The following is a 21,054-nucleotide window of genomic DNA, read 5'->3' as shown; positions in this document are numbered from 1 at the left end:
TGTAAACATTATCCACAGAAGCAGGTCACCTTGTCATAGATCATGTTGGTCAAGCAGGACCTGACTTTCCTAAACCCATGCTGGGTGGGCCTGATCCCTTGGCTGTCCTGCATATGCTGTGTAATGGCTTGGTGACATATAGTTGTTTAGGCAGTGTTCTTACTGTTTTATAATCTGGGCCTTAATACTTACTTTGTTTTCTGCAAACACATACTTTCAAGACTTCTGGCTGTTCTACTTTAAAATAAAAAAGAAAAAAAAAAAATCCCAAACACAATGACTTTCCTGGAAAAATTTTGAAAGCACACTTGAATGCAAAAATGCGCTCTGCTAAAAAGAGCAAGGTAAATACGTAGCATTTTTTGGTCGCTTTTAACATTTGACCAATTTCATAGGCTACTGCTGAATAAGTGAAAAGGCACAGTAAAATATTCTGGATTGGTCTTTGGGCCATTAAAGGGACAGGCAAGATGTAGAAACCCCAACCCCAGCGAAGATCCATACTAACTATGTTCTTCATAGAACATGGAGGGGGAAACATTTTTCAGTCATGAGAGGAAAAATAGGCTAAAAGAACATTTTGGGAAGTGAAAATCTCTTGTTCAAATACTATTGTTTTGGTTACTTAAGTCATGATCTTGCTGAGTTTGAAATGGGCTCTACTGCATCTCAAAACACAAGCTGCAGGATTTTGCATTGCAAAGGTGGGTTTGCAGTATGGAGACAGTATTATGGAACCATAAAGAATAAAGAATTTGGTAATTTGGCATTTAAGGAGGTAAACCCCAGTTTTAAAGGTAAGAAATATGCTTCTTTGTTCTACGTTCAAACTGTCGATTTACAAACAATTGTAAACGTTCAAACTAGGCAGCTGCAGACAGAGACCAAAAGAGAAAAACGTTATTGTGGGAAAACCAGTGGTATGACTCAGAGGTCAGACAGACAAGCTGATCTTTTTGAAACATATTGCCATTCATTCTCTAAGGAAAACTTAATTTTCTAGCAGTTTGGGAAGACAAGGATTGAAGGATCCTTAAAAAAAAAAATTACTTCTCAGAACTGAAATTTGTTCTCAGTAGACTGTGGAGTGTAGGAATTCAGTCTCATAATAGCCCACAAAATTTGAACGTGCACTATTTTCAACAAATCTTTACATTCATCATATATTCCTTGAGCATAAATACTCAGGTGAAAAAAAGTTTATAGTAAAATAAATGCATATACAAATCAGTATTAAGGATGTTTTGCCACATTCTTATGATTTCTGCTATTATTCTGGAAGTATTTAATCCTCAAAGATGGATCTTCCTATGAAATTTGTCCTTACCCAGAATGTATCTGAAGTATTGTGAGGGAACACTTGGCTATCTCAGCTATCTGATCTTCCCCTCTATGAAAAGTTGCCTCTCTTGGAAGCGTATGGTGCAAAAACCACAAGTACTTATGGTTTAATTATGAGTTACATGGTAGTTTAAACTTCCGGCAAAGCCAGGTTTGCCCTCGTATGGTGAACCAGAGCAGTCAGGGTGGTGGCACAAGCCCTGTCCTGTAACTGCTGCCCTGGAGGCAAAAGGAGGGCAGCTGGTCTGTAATGCTTGAAATTACAGAGTTAGTTTCACCAGAGGTCTCCTGCCTGAGCCCTGAGAACTATTGTCAAAGATCAGTTAATCTCAAGCACTGTCAGGATAAGCTTCTAAAAGCATGGTTCAAAATAGCAACAAGTTATACTGACAACATTGGCCCTTGGGCTAATGCATGTGCTAATCTTCCTTATATACTTCAACATCTCCAGTCTCTTGCTGTTTAGCAGCCCACATGACTTCTCATCTATGCCAAAAGTATGATAAAACTACTGAATTCAAAATTACCAAGTCACTTTTTTCCTATTAGCTCATAAAATGTACCAGATGCTTCTTTTTTAATATCCAAGCTGTGCAGTGCTGAGATCGTTCAAAAACAGTTTTTGTTGACAGAGGAAATAAGTGCATGAATAAACTCACAATGACATGTAAACTGGCATGTGAAACTGGCTTGGAATTCCCATCCCTCCTTGATATAAAAGAGTGGCATTTAACCCAGAACATTTAAGCCCTCCCCTTGACAGCTCTATCACTGTGGGGTCTGTGAAGTACACACTGGGAAGGGAGTGAGCAGCTGTCCTCAGTTGGGATTCCTTCTGAAATGCCAACACCCTACAAATTCACACCCTTTGAACAGCATCACTTCAAGGAAGGAATAGAGTCTAGTTTTCAGGATATAAGAGGTACAATTAAATTGACTTACACTTTAGGTTATTGCTAGATCTAGGGCGAATTCGCCCTAAAGATCCAGGCAGCAAAATTATATCATCCACATTAGTCAGATAGTTGCTTAAAAATTCAGTTCTTTCACAAGTTGTGTCTTCCATCCCTGCAGAAAGAAAATGCAAAATTAATCTCCCCTGAAAATAAACACATTTTCCAGAACAGCAAAAAAAAAAAGGAAACCCCAGACACCCTATGTATTATTTCCTTTTGGATGACTGATCTTGCTCTTTACAGCCATCTGATTCCAACAAAATACACAGGTAGGACTCAACCTAGGAGTGCCTGTGTGAGAGAAATACCAGTCTCAGCATCATAGGAACAGTCACCACATACACCATGTGTGCACTGACTCAACTCCAAATTAAACTCATGGAAAAATCAAAGTCTGTTTCTAGTTTAATGTACTACTTTGGGGATTATTTCTTTTTAAACAACGGATTTTAAGAGGAATAGCACACAAAAGGTATTGTCTGTTGGTGGTCTGCTCTAAGGCAGCCGCAGATAAACAATTTTCTCTTGTAGATATTTGTGGTGGAGAGGAATGTACTGTCAGCCACAGGAGGTTCTCAGCAAAACTGCCACCCCTGGAAATCCTTCCTGACCCTTATCCTTCTCAGAAACGAGGCACATGCCATTTTATTGCCAATGGAGCAGTTCATGTGAGACTATCAAGAATAAAGATCTAAAAAGAGGACCTTTGGTGGCATCACTAAAAAAGTTACACAAACCCAGGTTTTCCTTTAATAAAACTACCTTTTTATCTTTGCTAATATTTACTCTTTCTTATATTGCAAAATTTATTCTAAAGTTTGAAGGAGTAAGACCTACCAAATAATATCTGTGCTTTTAGGTGACTACATCTGACCATGAACTATCTTTTTACCTCCTTCCTCATTGTTATGATGACTTTTCGATCTAAGCGGGGCATAGTCTTTTATTCCATAGATGAAAGAAAGATATTCCAGTCTTTCTTCTAATAGGATAACTTGACCCACTAATTGCCATGGAAATGCCTCAATCTGAAATCCTATTCTTCTCGTGTACAGAGAACAATGCTATTAAATTTTTCATTCCATAAAAACTGACAAGATTACACTAGGCAACTGATAGTCCTCCAATACATGCAAGAACAACTACACTTGGATATGGTATCAGAAACACAAAGATTTGGAAAGGTCTGAGTAAAGAAGTAAATATCCACATCACTGTTATTAAAGAGAAGTGTCCCTCCATGACAATTAACAGGTGAGCTGAGTGGTCAGTCCACACCAACTGGCTTTTATTTGGGAGAGTTAAACTAGCAGAAAAAAGATCAGCACAAAAATATCTTAAATGGAACTTCAATTTAGGTTACCTATTATATTTACAGCTACATTGCTTAAGCATTTAATTTCTGATAAATATTATGATTTAAAAATTACCATGATCACCAACAAATATAACATTAACACATCGATGTAGTTTCAACTGTTTCAGTCCATCCATTAGTTGTCCTACTGTCTTGTCAATCTCTCTCAGGGGATTCACCATCATCTGTATAAATATTCAGAAAGGAAAAAAAAGTTAACTCTATCATTGCAATGTTCCTGCTTCTACAAATGGGGGTCCTTTGGCAAAATTCTGATGGGAAAATCATCCAGGTCAAGAGGCAAAGCCTTGGCTGAGCTGTTACTCCTATAAGTATTGTACCATTTCCTTTTGTTATATCCACACTGTGATTTCATCATGAGAAAGCCCTGCTGAGATGCTGACACAAGACAGCAAAAGGTCCTTATGGCTGATGCTAGGCCTTCCATGAACATGTGTACAGTTGGTAAAACAATGTGTAGATAGTAGAAAAACACATGTGACTTTGGGGCTCAGTTTGTTTCTTATAGATGGAAAGCAGTGCTTTTAAAAGAAAACAGTATTTTATGTGAATGGTTTAGTCAAAAAATGAACATGAAATGAAGCTTTAGATTTTGGATTCACATGCCAAGTCACTTAATGAAATTCACTTCAAAGGACATCTGATACCAGGATGACAACATGCACATCACTTGAGTAGCACGTGGGGCTCAGAGGGAGCGTTCTTCAGTTTCAAAGCCAAGAGTTTCCAACAGCTCAAATGACAGTTCTGGCAAAACTGTCAGCAGGCCCCAGAGGACACAGATACTATACTGTGATTTCTTCATTTAAGTTTCTTTCTCATTTAAAACAAAACAAAACAAAACAAAAAACAACCACCTCCCCCCACACACACAAAAAACCCCAACCACCAAACCTCCCCACCCCCCCAAACTGAAAAAAGCAAGACACAGGAATATGTTTTCAGCCTTAAGAAAATAAAACATTTTTTACCAGATGGCACAGAGAGGGGAAAAAGCAAGATTTTAGACAGAGGGTTCATTTTGTTTTGATTTTAAGAAGCATTTATTGTCACTAGATGGTAACTTCTTCCTCACTTGTCTGTTTGATTTGGCTGGTTCAAGTATCCACAATAAAAAATCCTCCCCATGACAAACAGAGTGATAACAAGTTCTGAATGAGAAAAAAATAGATTTTGGCAGAATTTTCTAAAATAAACACCGTGCCAGTGTGACCCAGAAAGAGATGGTTCAGAAATTCCCCCTCTGCTTGAGTCATTAAGGGATAGATGTTAAATGAGTCTGCTAGGTTACAAGACAGGAAATGTCAATTCCCCTATGGCACTATAAATACACGGAGAAAGGACTTAAAGGAATCACGGTGGGGAACAGGAGGAACAATTTCTGCAACATATGGAAGTGGTTCAAACAAAGGGTAACATTCTGAAATCTTTTAATTCAGGAAATCCTTAGTAGTCACTTAAGTTAAAACTCTGAAACCTTCAAGTTCAGAAAAAACAAGAATTGTCTGTTTCAGCATTCCTTCACTCTCCAATACAAAGAGTTTCTTCTACAAATGGAAATTCCACTTTAATGGAAGCCTATTTATATTGTGTCAATCATATAAGGAAATACAACTTTTACTCAGAATTCAAAGCATATTCAAGGAAGCTGGAAATTCAGACAGATTTCCCATTAATGTTTATTTTTGTCAGCAAGCTCAAGTCTTCTTAAAAAAAAAAAAAAAAAAAAAGATAGAGCAACAATAATTCAAGAATTTCAAGTGGTAGTTCTGTTAGCTATGCTCTCTTCAGCAATCTGACCTCCTCTTACAGCTCCTCCCAGATGTAACTTTCAAAGATTTATTGGCAAACAAATTAAGCTGTTGCATAAACCTTTCTTCACCTAATATCAAGACTTTGAAAGACTGTACAGAACCATTTTATCTCTCAAGATACAGTGATCTCTCGGATGGTGCTACAATAAAGAGTTTTGTAGCATTGTGAAAGTACTGGGTGTGGTTCTGAAACATACAAAAAACAGCTGGATTCTCTCACAAGTTTTCCCATAGAAGAAATCTAATTAGAAGGAAGGAAGGAAGAAAGAATCTCACTTTTAATTTTTTTTTTTTTTTTAATAATTGGTAGGATCCATCCTGTACTGCATTTCATTGCTGTCAAACAGGATCAAAAGTTTAACCTTCTTTTTTTTTTTTTTTTTTTTTGCATGTTCCCATCTGCCATGTATTTACACTTAAATATTGTGTCTCAATTCTTTAAAGTTGAATTGTGCAACAAGTCAAAAAACATCCCCACAAAATATCTCTTGAGAAGAAAGTTTATAGGCACTTGTAGGATACTGTGGAGTGCAAAGGCTTTTGTTTCTAGCTTAAAGGAGAAATATGTAGATTGTTAGTGCCAGGTGGATAAAGATAGTACACTAAGGAATACTCTTTATCCACTTGCACTTTTTCCTAATAAAGCCATTTCTATTTGATGTTTTCCTTACACACCACCTCTTGCAAATACACCATTCAGAAATCCTGCAATAAAATTCCTTACCCTCCAAAGTCTCAAAATTACTTTGAAATGTGTATTTTTAAAACAAATGTTCTTTTCCTTTTAGATTTTATTAGTCACATTTTCAGGACATTTCCACAACCATGATGACTAGACACAAAACCTCAAATAATCACCATGCTCCCATGAGCTGGGAGTTACGGAGGCTACAATATATTTCAGGACTTGTAATAGGTCAGAAGGTTTAGCAGCAGTGGTAGTGTCTTCCCACAGATTTTTCTGACATTGCCTCCAGCTGATGGCTGGATTTTAAAAAATAAAGAGATTATAAAGATAACTTTCCCTAATGCAAACAGTGTGAAGCAAGAAAAACACAGCTCCCAGAAGGCTTGGTCTGGTTTGGCTGCTCTCCTTTGGGTCCTTCAGTATATTTATAAAAGCTTTGGCTGCAAAATCCAAACCTGAAGCACGGAGTGAACTCCCAAGTTGAAAAAAAAAAAAAAAAAAAAAAAAAATAGCGTAGTGCCTAAAAAATGGCACTTGCATCATAAATTTTTGGAACTTACTTTCTTCCGACGAGTTTCCGTAGAGTGTTGATCCACTCTATGTACTTTTCTTCTTTTCTTTGGAGCTGCAACTGGTCTTTCCTGTCTCCTCTTAGGAGGAAGCTTTCTCTTAGGTCTCTTAGGCGGAGTAAGAGGGGAGCCATAACTACTCTCCTGTACTGACAGGGAGAGATGTCTGGACTCAGAAAAAAAGCCTGTCTCAACTCACATCAGATAGTAAAGCTACCTGCGCCAGATAATCGTGAAGCATAAATGCTATGGCCTTATCAAATATTTAGGCTTTTTGGACAACTTAGGATCTACCTCATTTTAAGGAGGAATTCACCAAATTGTACTGAAAGCGGAATAGCAGTTACAAGAGCAGACAGCATCAAAGCAAATTAAACTCGTGTTTCAAAAGATAGGTGGGGCTTCCGTGTTTGAAAATACATAGTTATATAGGGGGCATTAGTTATGAAACATTAATCCATTAATATTATTGAGATTTAAGTTAATTTCAATTACAGCAAAATTCATTGCACACAAGTTAATGAGTGTCCAGGGTAGAGTACTGGTGGAAATGTAACATTTCATCTGAGTGACAGTTCAGGTATGAGCATCAGAGGCTGCCCACTCTCAATGACTTTTGGAACGCCACCCACACCAATGTTTTGGCTGAATTAGTGACATCAAGCACCCTCATCCACAGCACTAGTAGATACCAGTGCTATTGTGTACCAGGCCCTGCACCTCACTGAAATCACCAGAACCCCATTTGCCACTATTTGGGGATCTGCAGATCAGAGCTATGCAGGTGAGACTTGGTTAACACAGAGCTCATATCCTTCAAATTAGCTAGGTGGGGCACACTGGTGGCAGTGCATGAGAAATTTGTGTTGCTACCTGCTTTATTACCAGTTTTATGGGCATTTTGAGAATGTAATTTCCTAGGAGTTTCAGTGTGGCATCTCATTGGGTAACGTTATTGTTCCTAAATGCACAATTACCTAGGACAGACTTATGGAAGGGGAAAAAAAAAAAAAAAGGAAAAAACCCCCAAGATCTAGCTAGAATAAACTGCTATTCCATTAATCAATTTGTCATAATTTTAAACTGTTCCACTCTCGCTGACTTTAACACAACTCACAGGCTCTTGGCACAGCTCGAGATGGCATGAGAAGAGCTGACACCTACCAGGGGACAAACCACAATCTGCAACGGAGCGCACTGAGTGGGCTGGGGGAGAGTTGGAGATTTATGATGCTATTTAAGTTCTATGTACTTAGGCAACTTCTCTGAGTTGTTGAGTTACGGAGCTCCATAAACAGGGAAGGGGAAGAAAGGGATGTTACCATGTGCCATGCTGTTTCATTGCTTCCAACGCAAGCAGCTGGAAAGGAGATTCTAGTCCAGTCTCATTCCTCTTTCTCCAGAAAGGCATTTTAATAAAGCAGCACCAGAGTTTTCTGTTTTTAAAACTCTTCAAGCTTTGTGCAGTCCTGATGAGAGGAGCGGCAGGGAAAGGAAGGATTCTCATTTTGCTGTCTCTGAATCAGCTCAGACAGAGCTCCACAACGCCAGAAACGCGCGAGCATGGGAGACCCATGTCTGAGCACTGAAGTGTCTCAAGATAGCATGTTAGAGGAGCAGCAGAAACGGCTTAGCACTGCCAGATTTCGATGTATTTTAGAGCTCTTATGGTAGTACATTTCTAGAATATTTTATATTTTTAAAAAAAGTTAGCTAGGGAAAAAAAAAAGCCAAGTTTTTATTAACCAGCCAATTCTTAGTCTTGCTTGAGAAGAGTCAGAACAGAGTTATGGAGGAGGGAACCGAATCCCTCCCTGCTTACAGAAGGAAACTGTAACATCACAAGGGTAACTAGCCAGCCAAAGCTTTGCTTCTTGACCTGGATGGACCAACCTACCAGAGTTCAACTGCAGAAGCACAGAGGGAAAGAAAAAAAAAAAAAAAAAAAAAAAAAAAAAGGCAGAAGTAAATCAAAAGCAAGCATATATTTTATAACTCCCATAACTGCTCCTGGAAACATAATAGAACCCACTGAAACACCTCCTAAACTGTTTTTAATGAAAAAAACCCCAAACAAACAAACACAAAATAACCCCACCCCCAAAGCAAAATAAACAAACAAAAGAAACAACCAAAAAAACAATCAAAAAAACCCAAACCAAACAAAAACTTCCCAAAACCTAGATGATCAACTCATTTACACTGAAATTCATGTTAGTGGATATGCAAAATTATACTTGTAGAGACTAGCTATAATATCAGTTCCATTTATATGAAAATCACTGGCAATTCACCATTAAATCTAAGTGTATGCTTTTGCTTCTTGCTTTAACACACTGCACATAGGCTGCTGTGCATGTCCTGGGAAGGTCTAAGAGCCATCTGGATGCCATTAGACCTCTAAAATTACATATTTCAAAAAAATTTTAGAACATTATTTGATGTAATAAACTCAAATAAAAATTTACTTACTTCTAATAAAGATTTGGAGGTTTTCAAGGTAAAAAACTACTCCTCAAACTACTAACTGCAGTAAGAAAATCAGCATGAAATATTCACTCTTCAAAAGAAGAAATTAGAAGCCCGTTGTAAATATAACACAAGAGCTGTTACAAGCTTGTTTTCAAACTTCATTGTTTGGTTGATCTGCCTTTGCATGAAGAAAAATGATCAGTAATACTCCAAATGTCTAACCACTGCCAGCTGTATACAAGAAAAATAAAGATTTCACAGGGAAGTCATGCTCTTGGTATCAAAGAATTAGCTAAAAGGGATCCTTTTGAGGACTTTTTTCCAGATGATGTAAATTTCATAGCTCCTAAAAATTATACTGAAACCAATGTCAAGAGAAACAATACAAAATACTTCCTCTAGCTTTTCTATCCTGAAACCAGACCCCTAGCAAACCTCAGCATCTGTGTACTTACACAGCTGTATTCGTTTACTTAAATTTCCATTCACAAAGTTTGGTCCAGTGTTTGAGCGGCAAGCCCATACATGCTCTTCTGCTAACTCATCTGTTCTCAATTTGCTTAAAATCGATTTCATGGTCTTCTTGTGTATAATACAAATGACATAAAACTATCTATTTACAAAACTCTTGCAAGCTATTAATTCACACTTATGAAGTGCCGAAGCTTTGTGTTGCTATTCGAGATGATCCTTCAGATAATCATCCACAAGGACCCCCATACAGGAAGAGCCTTTGGGGGCTTTTTGCTTTTATGACTTTTCCTAATATGAACACTTTGCTACACTTCACCTTTTAGACTCTTAAAATTAACCTGACACAGTAGATGCTAAGCAGATTAGTTACACACCACAATTTAAAGAACATATTCAATGTCATCATCTTATTATTCCCCTTTTAAATCCATGCAACAAAAGCTCCACAATTCTGTTCAGAAGGAATTGGCTGTATCTAGACAAATAAAATTAGAGTTTTCAATCATAAGGCACATATAGTAATCATAACATTTCACCAAGAGGAACTATAAAACATTATTAAGAAATACATCATTAAATCAGGGAGCTCTCATTACCAATACCTTGCCTGACTGAATCAAACACAAATCCTGTTCTGAGGCAAATGACAACATGGACACATATCCATGTCTATCAATTTAGCAAGTGTTGGCAGACCTCAACCTCTGATTATCCAGAAAAAGGACTGCTTCTCTCCATCCAATATAGTGCTTCAGTGCTGATTTGGAGTAATTCCTCACACCCACTGCTCTAGGACCATGGCTCAAACTGCTCCAACAGGGCTGCTACCCACAGCAACTTCATAACCTCTGCAAACTGCTTAGAAACAGCTCAAATAACTCAACCATACTAAAAAATATTAATGCTGCTTCTCTTTGCTCTCTCCTCCCGTCAAGAACAGCCACCAGATATAAACCAAACAAATAAGAAACTAATGCTGGATATCTGGCTGCTCAAGGAGATTGGGATTGCCTTCCAGAGGGTAGGCATCTGATACACTCCTCACTCTCTGAAGATTGCAAACATTTGCTTATCCTTTGAAAATCTTACATAAAACCTCCTGAAGTCTTGTGATGGGAATCTGCAGGCATGCATTTGAACTGAAACTAGGGGACCTTTGCAAGACGTCAGACATCATTGGAAATGCCAGTTCCCAGCCACTCGAAGCAGGATATTTGGGTACAGCATTTAATTTCCCTCCCCACATAGCCCAGACAAGTGCATTGTCTTTAAGCTCCTGTCACCTGGACAGTGCTGTCAAGGGAAACAATATCCATCAGTCCCAGCCAGCTACACAAGGTCAAGCAAAGGGTTAAACTACTGCAGCACGTTGCACACAATTTTTCATTAAAATGCCTAATGGTGCTTTAAAACTTCCAAACTCAACAGTATGGTCCTGAGGGAACAGTATTGGAAAAACTTTCTGAACCCCTGTAGGGCCTATATGAAACTGGAACTAGCAGCCTTTTACATTTCCTGACAGACTGGAATTATTACTTTGGCTACTGCCAGCTGTCAGCTTTAAAGAAAGCTGCTTTCTTCTCTGCATTTATCTCAATATTTTTTGTATTATATTTTAATTACTTTTCAGAAGGATAAACTGCTAGAGGAAAGCTAAATTATGCTGGTGCACACAAATATACTCCTGTCTTTGACAAATAAATCTTTCCATTTGCATTATCACATCACACCAAGAAAATAGCCTCCTGAAAGGCACAGGCAGTTCCTTCTCCCAGAACTGAATTTTAAATCCTATAGAAGAAAACTTATTTTTCTCTGGCAGAGGGGAAGCATAATGGAGAAACAGGTGAAAACAAAGTTGCTAAAACTATTACTCCTGAGGAGCATCAATATTTCAGGGAAAAAAAAAAAAAAGTATTAGGAAAAAAAAAGTAAAAATACTTTAAAAAAGTATTATCTGCTTTTTCTGTAGAAAAAAAACCAAAACAAAACAAAACCAAACTGTGCTAACCTCTGAGTTGAAAGGACCATATCTGTGGCCAGCAGCATCTGGTTGCTCAGAGTAGAAGGCATAAACATAAGGCCTGAAAGAAAGAAAGAAAGGTCTCATTCAGGTTAGTTTTCTTTCAACAACACCACAGAAGCACAAGCTGGCCAGGTCAAGTCAAATCAAGTCAGCTTTCCAATGAGACTTAGCTCTATGGAAAAAGAACTGTTTCTCAGTCATAGAATCCAACAATTATTTAGCAGTTCTTTGTTTCCATGGTATGATTAGCTGTTTTGCAGCTTTATTAAACCCAAGAACGTGTGCAATGAGGCACATGGGGTACCATCTGAGGACACATGCTCGTTCTAAATCTTGTAGGAGAAATCACAACAGCTGAGCCTTGCAGCAGCATGTGGGAATTTGTATAGTAAAATCCACTCATAATTAAAGTCTTAACATTTTCCTTGTGCTCAGTGTCCAGTTCTACAACTGCCATTGCCTGTAAGGTTGTTAAACCATGTTAGGCCCAGTGGATAAGAACAACCCAAGTTAATCCATTCAACTACATACTTTTTGGTTAAGAAGTGAACTCATACCATACATTTATCTGGAAGAATCAACCTGCTGATGGTTAAAAGCTGGTATGAAAAAAAAACCCAAAAAACCCCCAAACCAACCAACCAAAAAACTCCAAATCCCCAAGAACTCACACTAAACGCAAAACCCAAGCAAGTCCTAAAATCAGTGATGGCTTGTAACAGACAAAAATAAATTTCAGAATTAAATTTTTAATTACTCTTCCAGCTACTTATAAAGAGAAGACAAATTATCAGTTATCCAACAGCAGATGACAAGTGAATTACCTTTCACTGTCTGGAAGGGTTAACCACTGAAGTATTGTTAATATTCTCCTCTCGTGGGGGATGACACTGGACCACAAAATACAAAGATATACCTTGTTATCACAGAATACAAAAAGCATCAACAAAATGCTTGCTATGAACTGAATTCAATATTAATATAATGTATCATAATAAGATAATTTGCTTTCAGCATGTTGTATATTCTTTGTTGCTTAATGCTGATTCTTAATTTGCAAACAGAATTACATCAGACCTCCTGAATGTCTACATAGTCCAAAAGAAACTTGATTAGAAGTTTGCAAATGTAGTCAGAACTCAAAGCAGTAAATTTACCTCCTCTAAGCCGGAGTGAATAAAAGATCCATTTTTGTGGCTTTAACCCAGATGAACCTTTTTGCATGCTGCCATTGGATAGCTAGCATGGGCAAAATCCACTATACTGCTCACATCAGTGCAAGTTAAAAAAACACCCTGCTCTGCTACTATTCCTTTTTCCTGTTTCCAGACACTGGAAAAATTTCCATTGCTTTAACAGTAGCCACTGAAGGCTAGGCTGGGGTGAATCAGAACAGTCATCTGAAACACCACGCCAGCAGCACAGGGACTCAAACCCTGACAGCTTCTCACTCTGCAGAACACACCCATCTCACTTTACTCTTTGTACAGTGGTTGCCATTCTCACCCGGCTGCTGAGGCCAAGTTCATGCTATGAGAATGCCTAACCTTAGAAATAGCTGTAAAGTTCCAAATATCTCATCTTAGGAAAGCTCTGCAGGGCAGTGACCAGACAGTCACTTTAATATGATAGCACAGTCAGCCCAGAATCCATTACATCAATAGCAGAATCCCAAGGCAGGAATCAGACACCACAACCAGTCACCGTAACGAACTGAATTCCGCACCCTCTGGAAACTTCTGGCAGAGAAATGCAGATGGCAGCAGCCATTTGGAAGTACCTTAGTTTTTAATGCCTTGGGAGACAAACAGTAGCCCCCAGTCTCCAACTACACAGAGAACTTAAACCATAAAAAAGAGAATTTATACTAAAATTTGCAAATAAGGCAAAATTTTAAACTGGATTACTAATTTTGGTTACTGTCCAATTTTTATATTTTTATTACCTGTGTAATATGAAAAAAGAATCATTTATTTCAATAACTCATTTCTGACTAAAATATTTTGAAAATTCGGTTTTCCTGAGTCTGCCTGAAACTTCTCCCAAAAATATTCTGTGCACTAAACAAAATAATGCAGTTTTAAGGCATATATGTTTCAATCATACATAAAGTGGCTGCCTCACTTCATTACTAGTGCTATTCATACAACCTGTCCTTGGCTTTTTTACATTCTATATCCCCAAGCATACATTGGCCAGGGTGTTTATGTAGACTGTGTAGCTACAGAGCTTAGGAATTGCATTCATTTCTTTGGTTTGTAGAGCACCAGAGTTGGAGCGCTGTCAGATTTCATCTTACAAGCCTAAACCTATCATCAGCTTGTGGTGTGTTTTATTATTCCCTACACGCATGCTTTATGATATTTAGAATAGTAAAACGTATTATTTCTGAAGGAATAAAAAAAAGAAAAGTCAAATCCCCTTATTACTTCAGTCTTGTAGCTTTTTGTAGTAAACATTTTCTTTGCTCCTGCAATCCTGCCAGAAGCTGTAATAAAAAGACTGATCTACATGACTTCCTCAAAAATTATCAAAATTCATTCATTTCAGTGCGGACAAGGGAAAATAAGGGAAAATAAGCTGGAAACATTAAACAAGGGAACAAACAGCAAAGATTCTCAAGGCTGTCTCTTAGGAAAGGGAAATTGGATATCTTGCTCAAAGGACAGACTATTGTAAAATGAATCAATCAGACCTTTAAGTCAATTAGACTGGTGATGTCAATTAACGTATGAGCACAATAAGAGTCCTCCCCACTCAGAGGACTAAGAAACACTACTAGCAATACTAAGGAAGCAAAAAACACACTTTGAAGTGAAAGACAGTAATTTTTCACAGTCACACATCTTTTCTTTAGACAACTGTTAAAAGTCAGCACATGAATCTAAAGCAGCAAAGTGTAGCATCAGCTTTAGTTATCAGAAACATTGCACAAATGAAACCATAGAGGGTTACAGGTAGTCTCCAACCTACCAAATGCTTAGAGAAAGGAAAAACAACTTAATAAACACTTACACATTGAATTAATTCTGAATTATTAGTTAAAAATCTCCAGAAAACAGAAGGTACTTACATAGACCAGAAGAACGTGCCAGCTTTCACCCCTTGCTTGGCTGCAGTAATCCAAATCTAATGAGGAAAATATAAGAGGATTAGAATGTGTTCAGATCTCTAATGACTCTCTGAAATCAAAAGAAAATGCTTTCAAGACACATTCTTCTACCCTACGCCTAGGAGTGAAAATTGCAGTTTTCAGCCTCGGCCCTAATTTGAAAACGAGGAGTGACAAACCTATGCAAACTCTGTAGCAGTGGGTCAGCTGCTGTGCTGTAGACTTTCACCCCTAAATCTCTATGTTGCTTTTAATTAAAAGCACTAAGTTTCACGGCCAGGAATTCCTCCAGTATTTAATTTCATTTTCAAAATCCACTACTCTCCGGACTCTTTTAGCATTCAGGTTCTGGAGAATACTCAGTTAGAAAAGAACATACCTTAAAACCAAACAATGTCTGCATAAATGTCCCAATTTTCATACAATCAGTAGCCATCAACAGAAAATGTGTTACAAGGGAGCACACAAAATAGGCCACAGAGAGTGATGAGGTGTTAAAGCTGCAGGGAGGGACACCTTCCTACACAGATGTTTAAGAACTTTTTCAAACTCTGCTTTCACTCCTTCAAGTCCCTTTTATTTTTCTAGCTATATATCAATTTGCAGCAGAAAGTTCTGCAATGTAATCACAGACTCCATGAGTATATTTTTAATTTTGCTTGGTTTAAAACCTTTTGGTTTTCAGTGGAGTTAGGGTTCCATTCTCACACTTCGAAACAGGTTATAATATTTTCTCTTCCCACTTCTATACGACATTGATGACATTCCCCTCTATTTATTCCTTTTCAAACATGAGTTTGTTTGATCTTTCTCTAATGAAAGCTATACCATACTCCTGGTTATCCTCATCATCCTCTTTCTCTTTTCTATCCTATGACTCTATGCAAGGCAGGGAAATGAAAATGTTGGAATATCAGAAAGGTTCACAATCAAGGAAAGCAAACAATGAGTATAGCTCTACAGAACTTAATTTGTCTTGCAAGGAACTGTTCAAATTATCTCAGAACTCATTTCAAAAGTAGCAGTGGCTTAAAGGCCAGCACTGTGTACAGAGCTAGATTATTTCCTCCCATTATTTATACATACTGCAATGTATATGCTTCATAAGGAATTGAGACAAAATGTAGCTGACTTACATAATATTTGCAGCTTTTTGTTTACTTTGAATCAACTCTGAAAATACATTCAAAGTCCCTGTACCTTGCTCAAACAGGCATTTACAAACTCTCATCTGGACATGCATCATTCAAATGTCATGCCTGAAAAATTCACGCATCAGTCTTAATTGAGATTGATTGAGTACAGTAATGAAAGACCATGTGCACAATGAGGCTATAGTTAACAGCAATTACACTTGGATACTGTAATGTTATTTATGGGAAAATTTGTCATATTTGCCTTTCCATTGCCCTGGACAGAACCCTTACCTCTCATCTTCTATTCCACCAAATCTGACTAGACTCAGTCCAATTAAATTAAAATCACAGCTATAAAAGATCATTTGTTTTCATTTTATTCCAACTTTATGATAATGTATCCTTTTTTCCAGTGAAAACTACTTCCAGAGTAACACTATAGAAATGATGTTTTCCTAAATACGTGCAGCAAGATCAGGAGCAGAATGACCACAGGTCTGGAGTATTCAGGTGCTTCTCCTCCAGAACCTGATTTCAGGCTTGGTTCGTATTTCACACACTCAAGCACCCACCAAACCAGGAGTCCCCCAAACATTTCCCCCAGCCTGTACAGCTCCAGCTTTGCATCAGCAATGCAGTTTTCACGGTGACAACGATCACAAGATGATGTGGCTGCACAGTAACAAAAATTGCCGTTGAACAGCAATATTGTTTTCAATATATCAGGACACTGAAATTTGAATATCACAGGATACTAGCTCTGATGGGATGGGACAGAAGGATGCAAGTGAACAGGAAAGAAGAGGAAGTGTGCCTACAACCCAGTGACAACGTCACTACAGTCAGAAGTATGACTGCAATGCAAGGATGTTAGTACCACATAAGTCAGCACAGTCAGGGTATATAACCAGCCTAGATATTGTCTAATTAAGGCAGTTAATTATTACATATTCATTAGTGCATCAGGTATTCCCAGGTGAAAAAGGGCCCACACTTAAAGTGATTACATTTTCCTTTGCATTGCAGATTTATTCGTAGAGAAAAATCCAGTCATGGCAGAGGAAGGAGGTCAAAGACACATTTAGCATGAAATGTGTGCCAGCTCCCACTGTTATGTTCTGTCTCACTCTACTTGGAAAACCACAGTCCCCACAACAGTTCATTTCTCTTTGAAAATGTTTGTGGTCCTGCAAATTCTAAATAATTTTGCAGATATCTCTGGGGAGTTACCAACTAAGTCCAGGGAATTCTGTGTTTGGATTTTACTATCTGCAAACTCCAGTTTGACTTCTTAGTGCTTTGGACCACACAGGCCCAAACTGTCCATTCTGCCTGGTTGTCTCAATGAGACCAGCCACTTTAAGAAACTCAGCTGCTGAAGATGTCCCACGCCACTCCTGTCTTAGCACAGCTGAATTCACCTCTGACCCTGTGTATTTTAGACGATGGTTTTAAACATGTGCCAAAAGACAGCCTCCCTCCAGCCAGGCAAGTAAAACACTTGTCATCCTGACAGATGAATAACTGTATCATTGGTACACTGCCAAGGCAGCCAGCACATCTGTGACAAAGTGGTTGCTGTATTTTTATTCTCATTGAGCATAGAGTGGTGCTTCATGAACATCACGTGAAAACAGCATGCACACCTTTCTGCACTGGAGATCACTCCCAGCTGTGCAGTCCTAAGAGCAGGAAGTGCAGCCTACAGGCATCCAGACTGGCTTCAGAGAGGGAAAAGCAGCACCTGCCAGTATTTCACCTCAGGAATGCAGCCATTTACATTGGCATTAGCTGTTTAGATGAGTACATGTGTCTGCTGCACTTGAAATAAGATGAAGAGCTAAGACAAGGATCTGTTGAAGTCAAAAATCAGCAAATCAAAAGGCCCCTATCTTTCTACAACATCTGAGTGAGTCTGAATGACTCCATCCTAACTTTGGCAGGCAGAGCCTGACTGAACTCAAGCTTACAACAAACCACTGCTGGACCTCTGTTCTCTTTCGTTTTTTAAGGGGAAGGGAAAAAACTCAAAAAACCAGCCAGCTCTTTGATTTATTTAAACCCAAACTAAGAAAAATCAACACTATCCACCGTGATGCCTGAAACTGCTACTGAGCAGTATATTTGTGGATGTCTTTCAGCCTGTAGAGAAGCAGCCATACCAAGGTGGAAGAATTTCTATTTGCACTGATCAAGCTCTAAATAAAAACACACTACTCAGCATGTTTTAGAGTTGAGACAGTGCTGGTGAATCTAGAGGTAGCTGCTTCTACTGGAAATACCCTTTGTTACCCAGACCCCTTAGCATGTAGGCAAAATTAGAAAACAGACTGGAGCAACTGATAGGAGCACACAAGTTTTTTACTACTTTGGCTATAAGACAGTAACTTCAGTAGAAATGTTGGCAGCAAAATCTTACTGCAGCCTTATCACGAGTGAACATCTCTCACTGTCTTTGAGTTAAATTCATTGTCTTTCAAGGCAGACTACAAGTGGTGCAGGAGGGCAGGATAGAAAAAAAGTTACCAGATGCCCTCTCAGCCTTGTCCATTCAAACCAGTTGAATGAAATTAAGAAGTAAATAAGGCTTGCTGTTCTGCAAGGTCAGTACCATTTGTGAGCTTATGCAATTTATTTGCAATACATGATTACATTGCGTTTAACTGTTAATATGTTAGAATTTTACAGTCAGCTGTTTAACCATGTCAAATGTCCACTCTTGGCTTGCATAGGGGACAAGCCAAATTGTACTGCAAACTATATGAATGCCATAGTTCTGAATTAAAATGCTTAAGCAGAGACAAGGGGAATAAATATTTAAAAAATAAGAGATCAACCACTCTGTTTCATGCCATGCCATGGGAAATCAACAGCATCTAGCTTTTCCAATACAGTAAGATCTGTTAAATTATGCAATCACAGATTCAAACCTAGTACACTGGCACATGTCCCAAGCAACAGTATACCTGCTTTCCTAGATATATATGAAACATATCCTGTAAGTTGATTTACTTTTATTTTTACATCCTCTGTGTTGAATAACTACAATTCTCCTCCTTTATTTATGGATCAAAGTAGACAAGGCTAAGCAATAGGTCAGCTGTCAATACCTTATGGAACACCGAAGTCCCAGGTTCTCCCTTCTTACTGCTAGACACAGTTACAGTTGTGCAAGTAATTCCTCCAGAGTTATTCAAGATAGCTGTGGAATTTTCTTTGAACACCTGCCCAGAAAGTGGGACATCTCAATGGCTTTAATGTTCCATGAATAAACAAGAGCCCACAACTTCACAAAGGCTGACACATCTTTGACACATCAGATGCATCAAAGACTGATGTAGCAATGGGAAGTCCCTTCTACATCCAGGCAAAGGTGGGAAGGAGGAAATCACAGCATTTCCAAGTAAAGAAATGTGTACAAGACTGGTGCAAGCATGTAGAATTAATACCACTCCTGCACCATTTGTAATTTGTTCTGCCAACAAGGTAAAATGCAGAGTAGCCCCTTCCACTCCTCTTACATGACACAAATGTTCTCCCAGACTTGGCAACTAAGCATTGTCTTCTTGCCCAGACAGAAGATTTTTGGTACAAGAAGTTTATTAAATAAATAGACAGACTCAGAATCCTGTTGCTTGCTCAAGGTGGATAGAAAGAAATGCTTATAAAACAGAATTACAGACATCTCCCCCTCTGCTTCCCCTACCAATCAACAAAGTGATTGCAAGACCTGTTCAGGATGGAAAGGCTGACAGCTTTCTGAAGCTCCTTCTGTCATTATTAGACAGATAAAATCAACAATATTCCACTAATGGTTTTATTCTAGATACTAATATGTAAATTTGGATGAATCAGGAATATCAAGTTAAGATGCAGGCTGATGATAACTAATGTCCACAGGCATACCTTGAAGACTACAAAGACAGCTTCTCAACATGCTGTCTATTACCTAGGAATGTCACAGCTATGTTTAAAGATTAACATCTCAAGATAGTCCTTTTTTGAGGGTTGTAGTCTTTAAAAGGTTGATAGTGGATGTAAAGTTACATACAAGGCACCCTAAACACACATCAGTACTGCTATAATTATGATATTTCTGAAGTGAAGGACATCTTTTGGACCCAAACTCAGATCCAAACCAGGTTACCTTGTGAAGGAGTCTCTCTGTCCCCTCTAACCACAGACCAGCAGTTTTATACCTTGCCTCTTCTGACCCTGGAGAGGCTAATGGATTATTTCTAAAGATCATGAAACACCACTTTAAAAAAACCCAATGTATTGTCTGTAGTGTAACCTTAAACTCACTACATCAAACCAAGACATGGAAAACTACTGCTCAACAGAAGCCAAAGACAGCTGGGGCCTAAATTTAGTGCCTAAAGTTACTTGGGATGAAAACAAAAATGTCAGTGTCATGAAGAATGAGCAGTAAACTTAAGTTTCCCCCATGGGCCCTGATGCTCACCCTTTCTGTGAGATGCTGTTGCAGTATGAGGAGTGGTTTGATGCCTGTTTCCTATGAAACACTTTTGTTTTGAAAACAAGGTGGCTTTAAGCTTATATAATAAATCAACATTGTAGACTAAATCAGGAAGTCCCATAACCAGCTACAGCACCCTGAAACACTTCCAAGCTACTTTCTCCCCCCTTCTCTCCCTTTCCTAATGCTATTAATTTCTCATAATTCCTGGAGTAAAAGCATTCGGATGCTCATCTGCCAAATCCCACTGATGTCCGTGGTTATCGGGCTGCTTTCCAGCAAAAGACTGAGTATTAGAACAACTAAAGAAAGAAAGAAAGAAGGAAAGACCACCAACCCCCCCCACCCCCGCCACATTTTCATAGAGCCATATACAGTAGGCCAGTTTCCAGGAGCAAAAAAGTATTTCAGAGATTATCACCATTAAATTTCATACTCTTCTATGAATTTTTAAGCATAATACAAGGCTGGGAGTCTCAGAGTTTTCTCAGTTTTCTGCCTTCTTGCACAGAAAAACAGTAATTTCCAATCCTGTGCAAACCATATCCCACTCTGCAGGTTTTGAGACCCAGGACCTAAGAAGAGCCAGCTGAATATGTGATATGACA

At 38.4% G+C, this 21,054-nt stretch overlaps 1 protein-coding gene across 7 annotated transcripts in view; it reads right to left on the bottom strand.

Moving 5' to 3' along the window:
• ENPP2 (ectonucleotide pyrophosphatase/phosphodiesterase 2) overlaps window positions 1-21,054 on the bottom strand; it is a 72,847-nt gene that overhangs the window by 18,866 nt on the left and 32,927 nt on the right. For all 7 annotated transcript variants that reach the window (XM_040056318.1, XM_040056291.1, XM_040056300.1 and 4 more), the window contains exons 9-13: window positions 14,792-14,847; window positions 12,543-12,608; window positions 11,704-11,776; window positions 3,728-3,839; window positions 2,284-2,409 (exon numbers count right to left, since the gene is read on the bottom strand). In XM_040056318.1, coding sequence (XP_039912252.1) covers window positions 2,284-2,409; window positions 3,728-3,839; window positions 11,704-11,776; window positions 12,543-12,608; window positions 14,792-14,847 — 433 coding nt within the window. The remainder of the gene's footprint in view (window positions 1-2,283; window positions 2,410-3,727; window positions 3,840-11,703; window positions 11,777-12,542; window positions 12,609-14,791; window positions 14,848-21,054) is intronic.

Source organism: Hirundo rustica, chromosome 1 (genome assembly GCF_015227805.2).
Source record: "Hirundo rustica isolate bHirRus1 chromosome 1, bHirRus1.pri.v3, whole genome shotgun sequence".
Taxonomy (NCBI): Eukaryota; Metazoa; Chordata; class Aves; order Passeriformes; family Hirundinidae; genus Hirundo; species Hirundo rustica.
This window is presented reverse-complemented; position numbering and strand designations above follow the sequence as displayed.